Source organism: Lepisma saccharinum, chromosome 1 (assembly GCF_977018435.1).
Source record: "Lepisma saccharinum chromosome 1, izLepSacc3.1, whole genome shotgun sequence".
In the NCBI taxonomy this organism is placed as follows: Eukaryota; Metazoa; Arthropoda; class Insecta; order Zygentoma; family Lepismatidae; genus Lepisma; species Lepisma saccharinum.
This window is the reverse complement of record NC_139229.1, coordinates 178,352,260-178,374,606: the sequence shown is the minus strand read 5'-3', so window position 1 is coordinate 178,374,606 and position 22,347 is coordinate 178,352,260. Positions and strand designations below refer to the sequence as shown.

The window sequence follows — 22,347 nt, the reverse complement described above, 5'->3', positions numbered from 1 at the left end:
ATCATACATTCAAAAAAGTCGGCTCTTTTGCAATTTTGATTTAAGAGCCATTCACAGCGATAAATAACAAAGCTCATACTGTTTCATCCTTCGTTCGATTTCGTTGTTCGGTAACGTTCATTTTACTGAAACCTCTTTCACACTCGGTCGTTGATATTGGAATGATCTGTATGCAGAAACGTCACTCAGCAAAGCACCTACTGAGCTCGTCTTCATGTTTTTGCATTAGTTGCAAACTGAGCAGCAGTTCCTTTTCATTACAACCCTACGACGCAACAGTGATTTCTTTGTCGCCATACAACATACGTTCTGTTTCATATTCTGGCCACTTCTCATGGTTCAAAACAGATGCTGCTTCGAATATTCCATGATCTTCAAATCTGGAATTAATGTTTATCCGAAATCGCCGAAGGAAATGCTTCCGAAAATATGATTTTTTTTCTCATCGTCTTTGTTTAGAGAAAACTAAAATTCTACATCTATGCACTTTCCCCAGGGTGCTCTTTTATTGAAGTTTGTGATTTTATTGCCACAGCCACTTCCTGCCATGCAGTAATTATACTAGCACTTCTCTGTAGAAGCAAAAAAACTACTTGAGGAAATCTAATACAATATGGGAAAGACAAAGTTCTACTACCACCCTTCTTCAGCATTCCTTTGCACTGTCTCTTTCTTTTCAACTGATAGCTGCCCTGAGATCACGGCACTCCAAAAGAAATGTACAAGAGCCTGATAATTATTTAATACTGCCGACACAGATTGATAAGATGCCACCCAATAAATTTCAAACATTTTGTTAATTTCCATCATTGTTGTTGCCACTGCTTCACCACTCTCGAACAGATCCTTTTGATTTTTGCTGTTTTGACAACATAAAATAAAGTGCATCCATAAAAACTTTAAAGTGCAATGACTATATCCTTTTTCGCAACATCGTGAACAGCAAGCTCGAATTTATGACTCAAACAGTGAATGACTGTCATGCCATCACAAATAAAAAAAAACACATTCAGAAGAGGGATTTTTTTCCCTGGGTCTGAATGAAAATATAAATGTAAAGTCTGGGATGAAAAAAATTGAAGGAGGGAAATTCCCTGGCTCCCCCCCTTCAATTCGAACACTGATTAATTTGTATGTATCCGTTTCTCGAGTGATGGGGCCTTCTGATACACAGCATCAAGTTTATCTCAGAAATCTATTTTGGAGTTTCTTACGTTCCGAACAGCAGATATATATTTGAAAACATTTATGTAAATAGATATAAGGAATATGAAAATGATACACATTTATTAGAAAGTATTTTATATAGGTATATAAACGTATAAACTAAGTTTAGGTATCGACAAACAGGAGGGCCTCTCCGATGGCGCAGTGGTAGCGTCGTCGCCTTGTAATCAAAGGCTCCCGGCTTCGATTCCCGGTGGAGGCACATAGTGGTTCGGATCCCACTTTAAACTGTAGGTCCAGTCCAGATTAGCCTTATTGTGCATAAAGTGGACCTAAACACCAAATCAATCAATCAATCAGTCGAGAGACAGGAAATTGAAAGAGATTGTATGGCACTTCTATTTGTCCATCTCAGCATTGCCTTTCCCCTTGGTCTCCCTATAAAAGTCTTTTACCACCAGGTTTCCTAGCAAGGGCCCCATAAACATTTATTTCCTCTTTCATGCGTGCTAAATGATCTGCCGTTTTTCAAAAACTCGTAATTTATCTTCCACTTTCGATGTGTAGATCATGTTTGATATACAATATAATATTCTACAACGAAAAAAAATACCATTTGGTACATTTTAATCTTCCAGATTTGTTTATATTACACAAGAGGAAAAGAGTTTTTGAACAAAAATGTAACCACACTTTTCATTTGTTAATATTGCTCATAAGTAGGTCGAACTGATTTAAATTATTTGTTTCAGTAATTAAGTATTGATTTTTCTCAAACAGTTTGTTTCGACCTGTAAGCATCTTTACTGACTTCGAAACCTGTTTTTTGTTGCTTTTAAATTTATTTAGTATTATTCTTAATTGTATTTATATCGTCCCCTTGTTACTCATCATTTGCATATGCTAACAGCAAAGGTATGTAATTTAATTTTAGTCATTCGCTCGTTTCTTCTATTATCCTAATAATTATTCTAAGATAAAGTTTAAAAAGCACCAGTTTACGTAAAAAACACTTATATTGATTCGTTTCTGGTTGTATATATCCTCACACGTGTATAAAAATGAATACAAAAGTGTTCTATCAAAGATAAATGTTTATTGAGCATTCATTAGCTATAATTAACATAACAACAGTTTGGCCATGTGAGTGAGAACTCTTTATCTTACAATTTTTGTGCATACTGTATTTTCTTGCCATCATTGTCAAATATCTTCCTTGATAATTCAGAAAGCCAGAACAAAAATAAGGTGAAGCTCAATTGAATTTTTTCTGTGAGCATTTAAAAATCACATTTAAACATACATTATATACATTATGTTTAATAAATATCTTTAATCAGCTGCCAAGACAAGGTTATTGAATTAATCCTAGTTCTGTTTTACAATAATCACTCCGCAGCAGAGTCATTGTTGTAACTGAATAAGTCTTCAAAGCATACATTTCTTGCTACAAGCACCTTCGTTCGGCTTCTAGCTTTGCACATTCGATGGAAGAACGGTTGCCTCGAAGCTCTCTCAGACAAGAAACGAAGACGCAAACAACAGAAGGACTACTCCAATTGAAACTGAAACTTGATTCGCTCCATCTGAAAGAAAGATAAAAACTTGCAAAAGGTTACCATAGTTTATTCCTAACTCTTCGTTGCTTACATTTGTGGCACTCTCTAGGGTTAATAAGTTCAAGACGTGAGGAAATTGGGGAGCTACGAGTGAGTAGCGTAACCCGGTCTCGGAAATCTCCTATAACGGCTGGGGGTTCGACGTGCTGACCACACGTCACTCCATTACTGCTTGAAGATCTCCACGCCTCTAGGTAGGATTGTGGGAGGGAGACTGCCAGTCGGGAGATCGGCCTAAGCCCTTCAAGGGCTGTCGAACCACTGGCAATGATCCTAAATTCACATCGGGTATATATTTTGTATTGATGACGTTAGGGAAGTTAGTCTGCACAGTTGACGTCTCTCTTTCAATCCATTAACTTCACATTTCCAAAAATGAACTGAATAAATATAATAATGGACATTTCAGGTCCACTGAGGAACAAGAACTTCAGACCTTTAAATGTACGAAAGACACTTTTTAAAAATGCACAAGCAGGAAAGTATATCTGAACAATAAACATTACTTACGTATTTACGTATTGAATTTGGAGGAAGGCGTAATGTGTGGCACAGAAAAATCACTTGAGTTATTGGGGAATCGTATAGTAGGTATACTGGCATAAAAATCATCCGAAGAATAAACAGTGGCTACTTAGGCCGTAATTTTGTCCCATTTTCCCAACTTTTTACTTTGGACAACAAATAGAAGACTCGTATATAAACTGTGAATAGTGTTGTGAATGCCATCGTGGTTGAAAACATTTTAAATGGATTAGGAGCAAGTAAGCATTAACATTACACTAACTCATGTATAAAGCCATCAGCAATAAAACGAGACTTCCAGATCCTGAAATACCAGCTCCTCTGCATGGTATATGTGCCGCCTAACTACAGCAATGACCTACCTAACTTTCTGTTGAAGTCCGCCCAACGTCGTTTAGTTAGGCAACAGATATACATGTAGCACCATGCACAGAAGCTAGTATTTTAGGATCTACTGTAGAAGTCTCGTTTTTATTGCTGTTGATTGTACCTCGGAAGTACATTGAATTCCATGAGCAAATGAAAGAGGACTGTCGCAGCAGAAGCAGGCATTTACAGTATCTTACGTGCGTTCCTTATTTTCAATTCAATAAACCGGCTTCTGAATTAGGGGGAGGTGTAGCTTCCACACATGATTGCGAATACAATTATTATTGTGCTTAGAACTAGTTACAATAGATTGCTCTTCACGAAATACACAGTGTAATTTTCCAAATCAAATGCAACAATGGCATATTCATTCGTTTTCTAGGAAAATAAGGATGTGGAAGTTATGAAAAAATGTGTGCTAATAATAACTTACCTGTACAAGCATTACCGTCTATTGTTGCGTAATATCCATCTTTGCAGGTGCAAATGTTTTCGAAGCATTCAACCCAACTACTAGAGTACTGCATTCGCATTTGACAATCTTGAGTTGAATAGCAGCTAGAACCCAGGACTGGAGTAATAATACCTGGAAAATATTAAGACGTTACTGGTTTTGGGAGGAATTTGTTGATGAAACGAGGAGTACTAGATCAGAAAAATTATACTAATTTTCTATTATTGTATTCATGTATATATATATATATATATATATATATATATATATATATATATATATACAGGGTGTTGCAAAATACCTGTTACAACGCTTGGGAGGTGGTTCGACAAGTAAAAACGAGGAAAAAATGTCATGTGAAAAAATGTCGAAATCGGCACCGTTTGCGAGTGACAGGCGTGCGAAAATCGCCTCACACCATGCGTAAAGTACAATAACTCAAGAAGGAAGAAAGATATCAATGTCGGAATAAAAGAATACAAACAAAATCGTGCCTGACGAATACAATGGTGCAGCAATTGAGGCCCAGTGTAAATTGCGCAAGGTGACTCTCAAAGAAAGTGGGGAATCCCGATGGAAAATATAGGAAATTTACTACTATTTTCTACATAATGTTGAGATCGGAATGTAGGCAGTAAAAAATGACGACGTATGTCCACATGTCCCACTACTGCTGGGACACCGTCCCACACTCGGGAAATAGGAAATTCACTCGAAAATGACGCTATGCCGTCAAATTACGCTCAGATTGATTTCAGCTAATTGGTACAGAAAGCTCCACTAGAGGCGCTGTGAGTGTAGGTCACCTGTTACGTATTAGTGTTGGTGGATACTACGTAGAGACTGTAGTCGACCGTTGTTTTTCCTGTCTTGTTCTGCGTCTCGCAGCGTGGAGTTTAGTCTGGCGTGTGTGTATGGTTGAATTGCGCTAAGGAATACTGTACGTAGAGTACGTATTCCCGTGTTCTTTCTCGGTTTGCAACAACTGCGTGGACACCTGTGTGACATTACGTGGGTGCTAATCACGGTAGTTGTGATCCGTCACTCGGAGGGAAAGTGCCCCTGTTTCTGGGCAGTTCTCGAACAAGACAATGGTGGAGTACTCTACCCACGAGCTTGCTGATATGCATCTCGTTTATGGAGAGGCAAACCGAAACAGCCGTGAAGCACGTCGTTTGTATCACGAACGTTTTCCCAATAGGCGATTACCAGCACATGCACTCTTTCAAAGACTTGATGCTCGACTGCGTGAAACTGGATCTCTACTACCCCGTAGGTGGGATTGTGGAAGACCCCGCACTGTGCGCACTGTGCAATTTGAAGAGGACGTGTTGGACGCGATACGAGACCGTCCTGACACCAGCACACGTGTCATTGCTCGTACTCAACAAACCCACCATAGCAATGTGTTCCGCGTTCTTCGAGAGGAGGGATTGCACCCATACAAATTGCATAAGGTGCACCACATACTGCCCACGGACTTTCCCCATCGCATGGATTTCTGCCAATGGTACGTGCAACAAACTCTTTCCATTCCAGAGTTCCCAACAATAGTTTTGTGGACCGATGAGGCAATGTTCACCAGGGACGGCATGTTCAATAGCCACAACAGCCACGTCTGGGATATGGACAATCCGCATGCAATCATTGTGCGCCATCATCAACATAGGTTCGCAGTGAATGTGTGGTGTGGCGTAGTAGGTGACCACTTGATAGGCCCGTACATTTTGCCATCTACTTTGTGTGGTGGGAATTATCGGGTGTTTCTACATGACCTATTACCTGAACTTTTGGAAAACGTGCCACTGGCAGGTAGACAACGTATCTGGTTTCAACACGACGGCGCCCCCGCACATTTCGACCGGGGAGCCAGAGCCTTACTCAACGATATTTTCGGCGATCGTTGGATTGGCAGGGGTGGACCTTTACCGTGGCCACCTCGTTCCCCCGACCTCACACCACTGGATTTCTTTGTGTGGGGAGAAATGAAAAGGCTCGTGTATGAAACCCCTGTGGAAAGTGCTGAGGATCTCGTTGCTCGTGTTAGTGCCGCTGCTGGGACAATTGGTGACATGCCAGAGGTATTTGCACGTACCAGACAATCAGTGCTTCGCCGATGCCATCTTTGTCTTGAAGTCAATGGCGGACATTTTCAACAACGTCTCTGAGTATACCGGTGTTTGTGTGAGCCCCTATCAGCACCACATAGTGTCCTTTAGTGAAAGGTACGAGTGAAGATGCTGGATATCGCTGTACTTCATACCGTCGATCTGCATGTGCGGAGGTTGTGCGCTTCTCAGTGGAATCCCTTCCAGATGTGCTGTGCCTGGAAATGTTACATGCCATTGTGTGCGTTTTCTCGCCATTCTCCGTCTTCATTCCTTCGAGGATTACCCACTTTCTTTGGGGAGCTCTCTTGTAGTATATGTACAGCCTAACGACATGTGGCCATTGTTTAACTTTTGTTTTTCGTACTGCAAAGTAGTGTGTCAACATTAAGGGATTGAAAACTTTTTTTTATGATTTTCCAGTATTTTTTTCCATTTGGGATGGTGTCCCAGCAGTAGTGAGACATGCGACAAATTGGTTTCTTTTCTTCGAACCGCAATGTGAACCGTGTACAACAGGAGATTTGCAGTTATTTTCCTATTTCCCGGGTGTGGGACGGTGTCCCAGCAGTAGTGGGACATGTGGACATACGTCGCCATTTTTTACTGGCTACATTCCGATCTCAACATTATGTAGAAGATAGTAGTAAATTTCTTGTATTTTCCATCAGGGGATTCCCCACTTTCTTTGAGAGTCCCCTTGCGCAATTTACACTGGGCCTCAATTGATGCACCATTGTATTCACCAGGTACGATTTTGTTTGTATTATTTTATTCCGACATTGATATATTTCTTCCTTCTTGAGTTATTGTACTTTACACATGGTGTGAGGCGATTTTCGCACGCCTGTCACTCGAAAACGGTGCCGATTTCGACATTTTTTCACATGACATTTTTTCCTTGTTTTTACTTGTAGAATCACCTCCCAAGCGTTGTAACAGGTATTTTGCAACACCCTGTATATATATGTATATATATATATATATATATATATATGTCTCTGAGCGGAGGTACTGTAACGAAGTGGTTTCCAAACGTTCGGGGTTGCGGAGCACATTCATAGAGAGCGCTATCGTTCTCCATAAGACCAACGCATGTATGTGCATTTTTCGGTGTTTTTACCTAATGGTAATTTTCAAGTTTTTGGTTGATATTTTATCGTACTAAAGCACGAATTATTTTAGAATATTAAACGGCTTTTTTAATGTTTATCTAAACATAATTTTTCCAGCTAAACGGCATTTTAAAAATGGAGTTTTAAATATATTTCTCTCAAAATATCAATTTTGCACCACAATTTTGTCTTTGATATAAGGGCGACGGCATTTTGAATGATAGATGTATTAACCATCGGAGGTGCTTTCAGTGTTTGGACATGTTAAACATTAATTATAATAATAATACTAAATTGGAATACAATTGATTTGTTTGTATTAGTTTATAGCATAAGTATAGTAATAATTATTATTTCTACTAAAGTTTTATTAATGGACCGACATGCCTTACAAATATTTCTAGCGACCTCCATGAACAGTAACCTCATTAGATATTTTTTTTCTCTTAAGTCTGCATACAGATATGCTAGCCAAGACTGAATGAATCTGCGGTTTAAAATTAGTTCTAAATCACTGAATCTTCATTAGTTAGGTAGCAAACTCGGGTACCATGAATTACAAATCAATAATTTTAGTCAATACGCCATCTGTAGGAGGGCCACCATTAAACGATAAAAACCGAAGAACAAAGAAATATAAACACCAAGAGATCCCTTCAGGAAGTCAGACTTGTTCAACAATAACACACTTACTTTTTCATTTCAAAAGGTACTACTCTCTCTGCTTCACACACACAGCGCATCAACACGCCCACTTGAATTTGAATTTATTTTCTTTTTGTGCGAGCCATAGGCTGTACGCACTACATAGTTTTGATTTTTTCTACAATATTTTGTTACATTTAGTTTTCTTTTAAGCTGTCTCTTACTTTGTTCCCTATATACACATTCTTCCCCTCCCTCAACAGTTCTTCTTCCAGTCTTTCTTCCTTCATCCTTGCACCACTTCTCTTTTCCTGCACTCTCACCAAAAACACATACATTTTACCTTACACACACTTACACTATAAAGGTGGCTCGGCTGGAGCATGATCACTCATTTCGCTGCCTTCTCCAATAGCTTTCCCCCGCCGTTCTCTTACTTCTCCTAGGTACTTCCCCACTTGCTGCTCCGTTTCCTTTATCTTTATTCTGCCGTCCACCACTTCTATCACCTCCCTCCCTGTTAAATTTTTCATCCATTTGTCCCTTAGGTCACATGTAGAAGGGCAGTTCTGTAGGATATGCTCTTTCGTCTCCTCCCCATCGCACAAATAACATATCGTTTCCCCTGCTTCGTTTCGCTTTCTTAGTTGTTTCCATCCCCCTAATCTGAACCATGCCAGCGCGCCTCTTTCATTTTTCCCACAAGCTTGATATATTTCGCATTCCGCCATTCTCTTACTTTTATCTGTTCCCTGATTGAGGTGTTTGTTTGGCGGTCTGCTATTCTTTCTTGTCTATGTCCAGTAACCTGTCTCTGATTGATTTGATTTCCTGTTAAGATTCCTCTCTTCCTCCCTCTTTCCATGCAAAACCCATTCCGCTATTATATAAGAGATTTTTCACTTCCAGGCCCCAGCAGTAAACGTTTTCCTCCCTTGTCTGTATTTCCAAACATTGTCCCCTCACGTAGTCTGGCCCTCTTGTGATAATCGCATCCAATATTTAACAACCCTCATCCGTGCTTGTACCGTGTCTCTGTTCAGGCCCAATTAATTCAGGATCCCAGAGTTGGCCGTACCTCTGCTTACGCCCATTACTCTCTTATAAAATTCGGTTTGTATGCAATTATTGTGTTGTCCCCACTTACCTCCTCCGCCAATGTTACGAGGAACGCACCGACCGAACTGGCAGACCATTCCCAAGTGCCAGCACTGGAGGGTGGATAAGCATGGTGCGTTTATGGATGATGCAACTGGAGAAGAGAGACAAGGATTTTCATTAATAAAATTAATCACATTTATACACATTTGAATTATCTTAGCCTTCTGAGGGAATGGAACACGTACCCCCTGATGTTATTGTATTAATATATGGGTTTCGTTGGAATCTAATTTGTAGATTACATTTTCTGAGTCAACAATTGAATCTGAAAAATTGTTAACACAGAGGCGCAAAATTTAATGCTTCCTTATTGCCTTGCTACCTGTTTCTCAGCCTAAATGACTATAATCTCAAAAGTTTTCCAAAGTTCACATTAAGTCCATTCTATGCTCACGCTCACGAACCTCTTACTTTCAAACGAAACGTGACATATTCAATCAAGACATACTCAACATTTTGCCTACCTCACTGGCGTAGTGATTACCACTGCGCGTTAGGCACCAGGGGTCTCGGGTTCGAATCCTGGACTAGGCATGAGTGTTCCTTGTGAGTACCTCTTAATCACTTTCATCATATCATTCAACCTCATATTCGTGATTAACCAAAACTGGCAGAAAATCGAATTGAACTACTCGTAAATCAATCAATCCCATACTCACATCCACTTTTCGCTTGTCAGCATTACATTTCGATAACGATATCCATCTTGTGCAAATGTTCATACTAATGCAATGCATTATCAATATTGTTGCATCTACAAATGCGCCATAACTTAGGTATAGTGTTCCTCAGTGTATGAAAGTTGAGAATCACAGATTCTAGAAACCTGTAAAGCCTATTTTATCGTCTACAATCCCAACTTGCACTTGTCTATAAATCTTAATCCTGAATAAGTTAATGCAAGTTTAGCCAGATTCCCCACATAGTCAATGACCAAACTTTATGTTTGAGTTATGTAGGTGTCGTTACAGTCATAATCCATCAGAACCTGAATATCGCAGCTGAGTTTAAGCGACGCGATAAAGTTCGATTGTATCCTAGTATCATATTGAAAATCATTTGGACTGTAACAAACCAGAAGTGTCGGTTACTGTAGGCCATACATACTTGGCAAACACTTGAAGCCAACGAGAACGTAGCCTACGTCGCAGAAACATTTCAATCCTTGAAGAGTTGCCCCTGCACCACATTTTCCTTCAGACGGCCAAAGCCACTTACCACCTAGAAAAATAAGAAAACTGAAATTAGAAAACATTGGAATATGTAAGACATTTCTTTTTATTATTATTATTTTCACATTTTCTTCTAATAGTATCTGTCTACACATGGATAGAGTATTAATCAACAAGTTTAATTTTCTGTTTAACCATAATAATTATTAACATATTGTATTTATTGATTTTTTGTTATCGTCTGTCTGAGGAGCATTGTTGTATATTAAAACCAAAAGTTCTACAGAAATAGTGAAGCAAAAAGTAAACGAGAATGAACAAGCAATGTGCATTTAATTGAATTGAATTTTTGCTTTAAGTCCACTTTATTCACATAAAGGATAATCGGGACTGGACCTACAGTTTAAAGTACGATTCGAACCACTATGTGCCTCCACCGGGTATCGAACCCGGGACACCTTGATTACAAGGCGACGACGCTACTTCTGCGCCATTGGAGAGGCCTCATTGTACATTTAAGAATTATTCCGAAATACTTATTGTGTTGAAGCAAGGCCATGGACGCATCCCCCCAAAGTCGTTCATCAAATTTTCCCCCAAAAGAATTGTTCATCACAACCCTCCTCCGCAAACACACACAAATATAGTTTGGATAAAAACACAGTAATTGATTTTTGTTTGAATGGATTTTATTTGATTTTTTAAAATTAAATTTTTGAAATTCCAGGCGGCAACTTGAAATATTTGGGGGGGCAAGGTTGGCATGAACAATATTTTTATATATGTAAATGTACATAATACCTGTCATTCTCGGTGAATTTTGGGGGGGCAGAAAGTGCCTTGCCCCCCCCCCCCCGCCACATCCCGAAGTCAGGGCCTATGCTTTACACAACGAAAACTGACAGTATTTTACAATTATCCAGTCAGTCGTAACACAGGAACACTTGCAAGAAACAAATCATTCGTGAAATCATCCAACACTAAAACGGAAGTCCGCATGTCGAAAGTTCCGAGCCGACTCGAAACTATCACAAAGAAAACATCAGACATTGTTTACCACTGACCGAGATGCCAACATCGAAACCATCCCCCCATTTTTGTGTGAAGATATGGTGGCTAAACTATAAAATGTTGTCCTCCCCCAAAAAAATTCCCATGAAGCAAGCTCGTCATGAATCCTCCTGCGGGCATCCCTGTGTTGAAGTGTACACGTATGCAACTTTCTGTTTCTGTTAAATGCAGGCGGTTTGTGAGTATATCCTTCCCCCTATAGTGACATCATAAGAACGCATGTGAATTGCGGTGAAAATCCTCGCCAATAGCAAGGAAAAACGTAATTAAAAACAGGTTTCCCTCCATTTTTAAAATAATGTTATATAATATCTAGATTGGATTTTAAATGACATTGGCGTAAACACGTTCCATAGGCACGATTTCGCTTTCACTTTGCCTTAAGGGCCCTGGGTTCAAATCCCGGACTGTCATCACTCATTCTTATCCTCGTGATTGGCCAAAAGTGGCAGAAAAGCGAAGTAAAATATTAAATAAATAAATCAGTTTGCCTTAACAAAAAACGGTGTGTTCCTAGCTGTCCGCCTCTCTACGAAAGATTGATTGATTGATTGATTTAGTTTATTTTACTTCGCGTTTTGTGCCTCTTGGCTAATTTGCGAAGATGGGGATGAGTGATGAAATGATGAAATTGATGAATGGACATTCACAAACAACCAAGCCCGACCGTGATTCGAACCCGGGACCCTTGGCGTCGCAGCGCGATGTGCTAACCACTCGGCCACAGGGTCGGGCTCTCTACGAAAGAATTCATTTCCTTATGGTATGCTTCGTGGTAAACAGGCAGTTGGTTGTCTTTATTAAGCCTTGTCTATACATGTACTCTTCTTCATGACTTAAACTTGTTTTCTGGGGATACCGGGTTCGATTTCTGGTGAGCAACTTGTTTCTTCCGGATTTTTCAAGTTTCCTTTAGTTTCACAAACATATGATTGTTTGCAATTTCGACTACGGTAGACTAGATCCGAGTGGGTGGCTGAGATTGTTGTTCAATTGACTCATGATCATGAACATTCGGGCTTCGAGTCCAGGACTGGCCACCAGTTTCATTCCAATCGTCATTAATTTTCATCGTAACAATTAGCCAAAAGTGGTGGAAAAGCGACGTAAAATAAGGAAAAAAACCTATTATTTCTGAACATGGTAGATAAGTCAAGCTGACATTACCTGACTAGAAAGAAACACTTATAGATAGACACGGTACTAATTCGTTGTAAAACAAGCCAGGCAATAATAATGTGTTAAATATCAGCACTTGTATTGTATAAATGCAAAGATTCATAGCTTTACATCCTTCAGATTGAAGATTCTGGAGAAACTCCTCACAATAACTGCATATTCCAACAGGTTTGTCCTACTTGGAGAAAATACAATTTATAAGTTAATGTATCTTAGAGAATAGTTCTTCAAACACTTACCGTTAATCATAAAAGACGACGCTTCTTGTGTTGTGTTTAGCGGTAGACCAACTCTGAATATCAGACAGACAGCAAGCAGAAGGTAGTTTAAACCCATCGCAGCTGAACAATACTCTGTACAAAGCAACTGAAATCTAGTATCTTGCACACGCACACAAACAATTCTGTGGAGGGAATTGCACCCTACTGTTTCACACACACTTCTGTCTTGCAAAGAAATCTTTGATTCTATTGATCGAAAAGGTGTTCCGATATATTCTCTTTTTTCTGTACTGGAACAGGATGTTGGTAAAGAAAGTCCTATCAGTTCATTCGTGGGCACCTCCCCTGCTCGTATTGCTTTCAGCATGGTGGACTTAGAGAAACGTGTTATCTTAGTGCAGAAAATGAACAAACCAAACCGATTGATATTTCAGCATACATGGTGATAAGGAGTCTTGTTTGGGCGGGATTTGACAGAACTAGCTATGTAGAACGTATACGCCAGACCCACTTGCCCGACGCCCAGCGGTTCAGGGCAAAGTTATAAATTCTAATGGGTTCTATTGGGTTCCGCAACAGGACCAGAATATTTTTTCTCGCACAATTTAAATTCGGTCCAATTTGGTTATTGTTTCATTCCAATATGGAACTTGGACCGGATTTAAATTGATCCGGATAAATTGTTACTGGACCGTTATTAAATTCATCCGGAGAAAAGGTTCCTGGGCCGTATTTAAAATGATCCGGAAAAAAATGTTCCTGGACCGAATTGAAGTACTTTACCATTAACAACCCTTCGTTAGTTAAAACAATTGTTTGTCTACAGTTTATAGGAAGCTGGTGCTTCGAATTGAGCAACTAATTTGATTTTTCTTGACTTCACGGATTGTTTTCACGTGCTTAAAAATATCTAAAATTACTGATATCGTACTCTGACTTTGTACTCGGAGCTTGTATCGCACTTTAACATCGTTAAATGGAAGAAAGGTTTAATATAGATTTGATGAACATGCTATATAAAATTGTAAATAACAAAATAGACTCAGGGCAATATCGTGTGTCTCAAATGAGAACCAGACAGAAGCCCAAGTTCTTTCATGGCCCAAAATCTCAAACTATGTAAAGTTATCTCCGATGTGGAAAATGATCAAAAATGATAATGAAGTAGTGGCAAGTAATCCGCAGCTTGATGTAAACAGTATGTCATTGCATTCCTTCAAAATGGATGCTACTGGGGGAAGTGGAGAAAGGAGTTTGTCTGTATGGTAATTAGTGACTCCAAAATAATTTATGGATGTGGTAATGCACAGAATGTATGTATGCCTCAAGGGAACAATGTTCTGTGGTATCATTTGTCTAATAAATAAATTAATATTCTTAGCAAAGTACTGTATAAAAATCGTGTTCAAATATTTGAATCAGAAATAGTTCATATGCATTATGACACTACAGTGTTAAAATTTAATGAAAAGTAAACAAAACATAATTATGATGGGGAATATTATTAGATATAATAAAAAATGCCACTTCGATAGGTAAAATATGAACACGTCCAGTTTTGTAATTAAGAATAACGAACGTCACACCAGCGACACATTAGAAATTATAGAAACTTTTGTAACGCAGGGTCGTTATATTTTTAATATCCTCACACATTTAACGACGAACACGTTCTGTGTATTGTTCTCAGGTAATTATACGAAATATATTAATCAATTGTAATAATGTTGAAGCTGTAATTGTGTTGGACACCTGTACTTCAGACTAAGGAATAAAAATCTCTGATATTTCAGACTTCTGAAAAACAACTTTGGTTATAAGCCCCGCGTCTATTGTGTCCCCCAGACTTCGTACCCATCTAGTGCCGGCCTCTACAATGCTAACGCAGTCACTTGTGGCGCCTGAACTTAAGACATTTTCTGTAGAAATTTATACAACACATTACACATGTCGTAAGCTCTAAGGCTCCATTACTTTCGTAATAACGACATCACCACGGATAGTGTAAATAATATAGAACACTGACAAGTGTCAAATTTGAGATGTAACAAATTATTATGAACATTAATTAAGTTGGAAGATTTTTTGTGTGTGTAATTATGAAACAGTTCGTTATGTTAAACGCGAGGACTTTATTTCTAAAATTTAATAACAATAAATTTTTAGTGGACTCTAAGCCAACAGGCTCATACAAGTTGACGCCACTGGGAGTCACAGATGTTTAACAGTAGAAATCCATCAACAGGAGAATAAAAAAATCAATGAAATGTCCAGATTATAAAGTCACTATACATTTCTGCATGAACAGGTATAATTGCACAAAATACAATACGTACTGAAATATGCATCACAGTAGGGCACAAAATCAGTGTAACTCGATGTGACCACCCCTCAAGCCTAGGCACAAATACCAGCGATCCTCCACAGCACGAAACACCTTCTCCATCATAGCTGGTGTAATCTAAGCAACTGCGGCCGTAAATCGTTGCTTCAACTGGGCATCCCTGTGGATCTTCACCACGTACACCTTATACTTGATAAAGGCCCCAAATGAAAACGTCTAAGGGGGTCTCTTCGAGGAGGAGGGAGCAAATCCCCCTTGCGAGGCACGACCAGTCATTCTACCGGTGAAAACTTCACTTCGTTTAGGTGATCACGAACGATGATGGCAAAATGGAGTGGTGCCCCATAATGTTGTTGCATAATAAGAAGCTTGGGGTGCCCCAATCCACTGTGCTATGAATCACAGTTGGTAGATGATGGGATTATGGATACTGAGTCTCCTGATCGATTAAGTGGGGCTACGTGTGATCGCGTCCTGTACTCTTTGTACAATTTGTATTGTTATGGTGGGCCTACCAGGTCGTTCTTCATTTACCGGTTTGCTTGAATTTGTTGCCGAGGTTCTTGACCAGGTCCTAGTGGGGCCTGGTTTTCTGAATTTCCAGGCGACGTCCATCCGCACCTGTTCATACGGCATTACACGCAGACGAGCAAAAACAACGGCTGTACTTTCTTCTATGGTTAGCATTGCTTCACATAACATGCAAAAGAAATGCATTTTGTCACGATATCACTAAAATGTATAGAGACTTTATAATTACCCTGTATTGATTCTGTGTGCTGGTGTGGTGTATGTTTCACTACAATTGCATATGGTGCAATAAAACCTGTTTAAACACAAAATGTATAGTGACTTTTGAATCACCCTGTATGTAATTTTCTACCTATTGGGTTAATCAGGAATAGTTGGAACATCATTAAGTATCATAATTCGTATAGAATTAGGACAACCAGGAAGCCTAATTGGAGATGACCAAATCTATAATGTAATTGTAACCGCACGCCCATTTATTATAATTTTGTTATAATTTTCTTTATAGTTATAGCTACCCATTATAATCGGAGGATTCGAAAATTGAATTGAATACTGAATGGTGATATTGGTTGGTTGAGTTGGTGTTTTAATAAGTCCACTTCATGCACAGTAATGCTAAGCGGGACTGGACCTACAGTTTAAAGTGGGATCCGAACCACTATATGCCTCTACCGGGAATCGAAGCCGGGACCCCTTTATTACAAGGCGACGAAGCTACCACTGCGCCATCAGGGAGGCCGCTGAGAATGAATGGTGATATGGATGATGGGATGAAAGCAACGTGCATCGAACCTGGTACCGCTGGCGTTGCGCTGACCACTTCACAACGTAGGCTGGCTTCCTGCGGTTGGCTTTACCTATTGTCTAGATTTCTGTGATAGAGAATAAGTTAGAGATACTACAGGTACAATTACAGAACTAGATGGATTTTCAGAATTTGTAATATTATACCTACGTATTTTTCAGTACGGGAGAAATTGACCAAAAAATCACTTTGCTGACATAAGCCAAAGATGCAGCGGCGCATTAATCAGGCATGCCGCTGCGCCATCTTTAATCTGTTTGGTAATCGAAAAAGTCTATAGTTTCTTTAGGTATTTCTGAGGTAACATTGGTCAATATTCATTTATGTTGCCGTCATTTTTCTTATTTTGCTTGTCTTCTTGCTTGTTTGCTTCTGCCCTGGGCATTTTGCGAAAGTTGTAAGTCAAAGAAAATTATCGGTTAGGAGTTCAGTTAATTTGTTTCCCTTATTTTCTACGTAAAGCTAAATGGTAAGATTAAGTTTTAAATTACATGCTATTCACCGCCGTTACTGGGAAATACTTTCCGTGCGAGAGTTGCTTTTGGGAGCGTCCTTGGCCGGCAAGAAAGTCTTCCTTCCATGCTTGGAGACACACATGCAAAAAATCATCGTTCAATTTCTCTCGGTAACGACTCGTGAAAAATCCGTCATCATCTTCGAAAATTAATTAGGCGTTTTGTTGTAGTTTCCTGAGCACATGGCATTAGATGCGCTGGGAATCTTCTGCCTAAATTGATTTACATAAGATCGTTATTCGGTTATGTAATGGAAGGAATGTACTTTAAGAATGGCGGAGACATCTGTGTCGTTGGCAGAGCTTTGGAAAATGGCGGAGCTTGTAGTAACGAAGGAAAACTTGTCGACGGTGATTCGACAGATCTTGCGAACCTCTGACTTCAAGCTCGCGGACTACGAGACCCAAGCAGCAACGGCCGAGGTGTCTGGGTTCCTCGCAACCCACAGGAGAGTGACGGCGACCGTGGAGCACAACGGGAAGACGAAGCAGCTTAGGTTCTTCGTCAAGTGCTTCCCTCTGCAGGAGAGCCAGAAGGAAATCGTGAAGAAGATGGGCGCGTTCAGGACCGAGGTCGGATTCTATAGCGAGATCCTGCCGGAGATGGAACGCCTGGGGGTCGAGATGCCGTACCCGAGGTCTTTCCTGGCTCGTTCCGATGACGTCAACGACTTCCTGATCCTGGAGGATCTCGCGGTGAGCGGTTACGGGCTCAGGGACCGAATGCAAGGGTTGGACGTCCAACACTGCTCCCTGGTGCTGAAGGAGCTAGCAAAGCTGCATGCCGCCTCCGTGGCTCTGGAAAAGAACAAAGGGAAGCCGCTGAACGAGGTCTATCCGTTTCTTCAAGAGGTGCTCTTCAACCACGAGGAGTTCTGGATCAACTATTTCGGCAACTGCGTGAAGACGACGCTGACCCTGACGAAACTTCTCCCCAGGTACAAGGATTCGGTCGCCGATTTTCAAGAGAAGATGTCGGGGCTGTACGACACAGCGTGCGAGTTGGTGAAGCCTTGGGATGTCGTGAACGTCACTTGTCACGGAGACTTGTGGGTGAACAATGTCCTGTTCAAGTACAAGAATGACAAGCAGGGGGAAGCTCCCCTTGCCGTCAAGCTTTTGGACCTCCAGCTAGGAAGATACGGTCCTCCGACTCTGGACCTCATCCTCTTCCTGTACGTCAGCACTCGCCGTTCTCTACGTGACAAACACCTCGACTCCCTCCTCCGAGACTACCACACGTCCTTCTCGAACACCCTATCCGCCCTCGGTGTGAAGCTTCCGCAATTCACCTTCGATGCCCTGAAGAAGGACTTCTCGTCGAAGCAGCTCCTGGGGATGGCCTGCTCCATACTTTACTTTCCGATCGTCCTGATGGACGAAGAGGACGCGAGGGTGCTCATGAACCCAGACACTCCGGACGAGTTCCAGAAGTATATGGTGCAATCCCAAGTGTCAGTGGCGTGTGAAAATTTCCTCAAGAATAATCAGTACAGACTTAGATTCACTGAGTTAATTGACGAACTATTCTCCGTCTTGAGATAAGAAGTGTGTGAAGTAGGAATCAGTTGATATTGAACAATTCTTTTCCAAGTAACTTTCTTTCCAAGAGAGCTGGAACTAAAGAGCAGTGGACTGGATGAACCTAGTCTTTAGCAGCGAGAGTAAGGAGGATATCAAAATCATCTTTGAAAGGGTTCAGGACATGGCTTCTGAGCTATTAATTGTCTGATTGTGCACCCAGTTCTGTAACGTTTATCCGTTATCTACTGTAATTATCAGTGTCGAATTTCTTTTGTTACGAAAATGGCATCTTAAACTTTTGGATCACTTACTAGGCGTTCTTACTAACAAAGTCTCTTCAAGTTTAATAAGTTTTGTCTAATTACCTTACATTTAGGCACGGACAGTAGATGCACTAAGCAAGAAATTAAGGGAAAACGTATAGCTCAAAACTGGGACTCGAACCCGTGGTCTGACATACCGTGTCATTGCTACCAACTGAGCTGCGGAGTCAAGAACCAAGCTAAACCAAGTAAAGCTCGATAGCTCAGTTAGTTGAGCATAGGCGTATATGCCAGAGACCTGGATCGAGTCCTAGACGAACCTGCATTTGTTTTTTAAAATTTCTGCGAAGTTTCGTCCAAGTTTAAGAAGAAGGAGTGAGATAGAATTACTTATTTCCACTAGGGCTGAGCTGATATCAGTGGTATCGGTATCGGAAAGTATCGGTTAGAATTTATTTACCGATACCGGTCAATACTTTCCCGGTATTTTTTGGTATTTTACGAACTCCTCAAAAATGCTGTGCGACACTCTCGTGGAGTCTAATTATCCTGGAAATTAGGCAATTTTGTAATAACACAACATTTTATTTCATAATCTGACGTAATTCTTGAATATTTTAAGCAAATGTGTTGGTAAATTGATGCAAGTATATTAGAGTGGAATACACGAATATTAAGCAATATTTTGAACAACGTTCAATTTTTTCAAGAATCGGTATCGGCATCGGTATCAGTGATAATTGGTGTAAGTATCGGCATCGGTATCGGTATCAGTGATAATCGTTGTAAGTATCGGCATCGGTATCAGTGATAATCGGTGTAAATATCGGCATCGGTATCGGTATCAGTGATAATCGTTGTAAGTATCGATATCGGTATCAGTGATAATTGGTGTAAGTATCGGTATCAGTGATAATCGGTGTAAGTATCGGCATCGGTATCAGTGATAATCGGTGTAATATCGGTATCGGTATCAGTGATAATCGGTGTAAGTATCGGCATCGGTATCTGTTCAAAGTGGTATCGACTCAGCCCTAATTTCCACACATACTATTGTAAAGATACAATTTTAAAACGGCCATATAGAGATTGTGGACTACTTGGATAGTATAAAGAGGGAAGTATTATCAAATATCCTCAGGACCTCTTTCAGAAAAGACGTTTCCAAAATTACTCTTGTTTCTAAAACTTCGCTAATATGAAAAAATATCTGGGAAACCCAGATCTGCTTGGAATGCCTCCTTGAGCAAGTCGGAGAATGTTCGTGTTCTCTGTATTCACTGTTGTCTAGGTATTTACAATAGTTTTGTTGTCCTGGATCCTTTTTTTTCCTATTGCAAGTATGTAGACAACCTGTTCCTGATATATAAGCGTGAATTTCTAAACAAGAGACGTTTTAGAAAAGTCGCTGTAGAGGCAGACCCAGTCCACATGCTCCTTAAACTCAGGAAGAAAGCAAGACATGATGAAAAAATCCATCCGTTACGATACCATTAAACCCTTTGATCATCAGCTTAGTTAATATTTTGTTGCTGTTCTTCAGCAACTTCTATTCCATTTCTTTCATATCATTTCTGTTGAAAATTATAGTTACAATTCACTATTTCACCTGTCGGCCACACGTTCCACCGGCTGACTGCACAGGAATTTTTATTTGCTTAGCATTAAGTAAAAACTCGGACATTAACACAATGTCATTAATCTACCACTTCTCCAGACCTTTTGATTAAATGTGTTATTGCTTGTCAACTGAAACATTTTTTTTAGCTCTCAATTCATGTAAGAATAATAACAGCAGTACAAAGGGCGAAAATAGCAGTCTTATTATACGGTATTTTGTATTATTGTTGTTTGACGTTTAACGAAAATAGACAGAGGGAGCAGAGCGAAATCAAGATGGATAATCAAGTTATTCCTCGGATAGTATTATTATTTTTTTAAACTTTCATAGGAGATTCTTTAAAACCTAAACATGGTGGTTTTCAAATTCTCTATTTTCCAACTAAACGCACGGCCATGAAAATAGGCGTCTGGGAAGAATTGCGCTGTTGCCACATATTGGAAAAGCAAAGCGAGAGGGACAAATGTCGCTGGTTCCCGCGCACTGTGAGGCAACGTCAACCGGGCTGCGTTGCCTAATTCGATGTCAGACCGACCTCTCTCCAGGGCACTTTTGTGTCATCCCTAACATTTCGAGCAAATACTGTGAGTTTGCATCACATGGATTACAAAGACCAACTCTACAACGAGATCTTTCATTCTCTTAAACCTCCAAACACACAGGGTTGTTCTCCGACGTGGCAACAGCGCGAACTTCTGCCACCCGCCTAATTTCATGGAAATAGGTTTAAAGATGTAGTCAGTGGCGTTCCCCTTTGGCCCAGTATTCCTAAAAAAACATCAAATGCAGGAAAAAATGGCAAAATGAGGGCCAACTACTAAAAAATGTATACCTAACCCCCTCCTTAAATATCCTTGGCACGCCACTGGATGTAGTACATATAATTTCCCTCCATATTGAAAATTCTGGCTACACCCTTACTTGCAGACTCAAAATGGCTTTCTCCAGTTTTTCTTCTGAGTCGCTTAGAGTAAATAGCATTGAAGTTTTGACAGTTTCTTGGAAACGCGCAAAAAGAGGCAAAGTAAACAAATTGTGCCAACGTCCCAGATAACTCAGAAACGGACGGTTGATAACGGCTGTTGCTTCCCTCGACGTGAGTCACGCGTTTCCCGGATGTGACTGCGAAGGACGTGGTTTCAGGGAACGATACAGGAAGGGGGGTGGGGCGAACCTCCAGTCAACATATTGCATAAAATGAAATCTCAGGGAAAGTTACCCAGAACAATCACACTGAGGTCTGTAATAGCCTGGTTCCGTCGGATATATAAAACGAAAAGTTAGTTGCATTATAATAACCTAGTTAAGGGCCTCGGGTTCGAAACACAATGATTTGCGCACCACATATCATCAACCTAACCACCGTGCGAATTCAACTTTTGTTTGGCTTGATTTATAAATTGATGTTTCTTATTTAGCGTTGTTTGTTTTGACACTTTTGGCTAATCGCGACGATGAGGATGAGTGATGACATGATGAAATTGATGAAGGGACACTCACAAAGAACATCCATGCCGAGATTCAAATCCACGACCCCTTACTCTTTTCCAAAATCCACACTGTAATATGAGCACAAGAAAATAATTTACAGTAAAATATTCTGTCTATCGAATTTAATTTACTTCAACCTTTTGCTGCTTGTGATTTTCTGGAACATAAGTACACAAGGTGTTGCTGTACGTACAACACCGATATCTTTCAACAGTGTGTAGAGGACATTAATTTCTTTGGTTAATCCAGACGATGAGGAGGAATAATGGGCTTCCCGGATAATATAGTGGCTTACGCAGTGGCTTGTAATCAAAGGATCTCTGGTTCGATCCCCAGTAGAGGCAGATTGCTCAGTGGGCCATTAGCCTATTTTGTGTATGCATAAATTGTACTTTAACACTGGTGAACTGATAAAATGGATGATAGAACAAACATAATGATTGAT

At 40.1% G+C, this 22,347-nt stretch overlaps 2 protein-coding genes across 2 annotated transcripts; one reads left to right on the top strand and one right to left on the bottom strand.

Moving 5' to 3' along the window:
- Positions 1-2,366: 2,366 nt before the first annotated feature.
- On the bottom strand, positions 2,367-13,116 carry LOC145990334 (uncharacterized). The gene is made up of 5 exons (XM_083126030.1): positions 12,825-13,116; positions 10,271-10,384; positions 9,150-9,254; positions 4,114-4,266; positions 2,367-2,753 (listed from the first exon to the last, which is right to left on the bottom strand). Exons 1-5 carry the CDS (start codon positions 12,919-12,921, stop codon positions 2,683-2,685), a joined length of 540 nt encoding a protein of 179 aa, XP_082982156.1. The 5' UTR covers positions 12,922-13,116; the 3' UTR covers positions 2,367-2,682.
- A 4,186-nt stretch (positions 13,117-17,302) lies between these two features.
- Positions 17,303-18,837, top strand: LOC145990326 (uncharacterized). The gene has a single exon (XM_083126020.1). The coding sequence runs from the start codon at positions 17,316-17,318 to the stop codon at positions 18,546-18,548; it is 1,233 nt and encodes a 410-aa protein (XP_082982146.1). The 5' UTR covers positions 17,303-17,315; the 3' UTR covers positions 18,549-18,837.
- Positions 18,838-22,347: the final 3,510 nt, after the last annotated feature.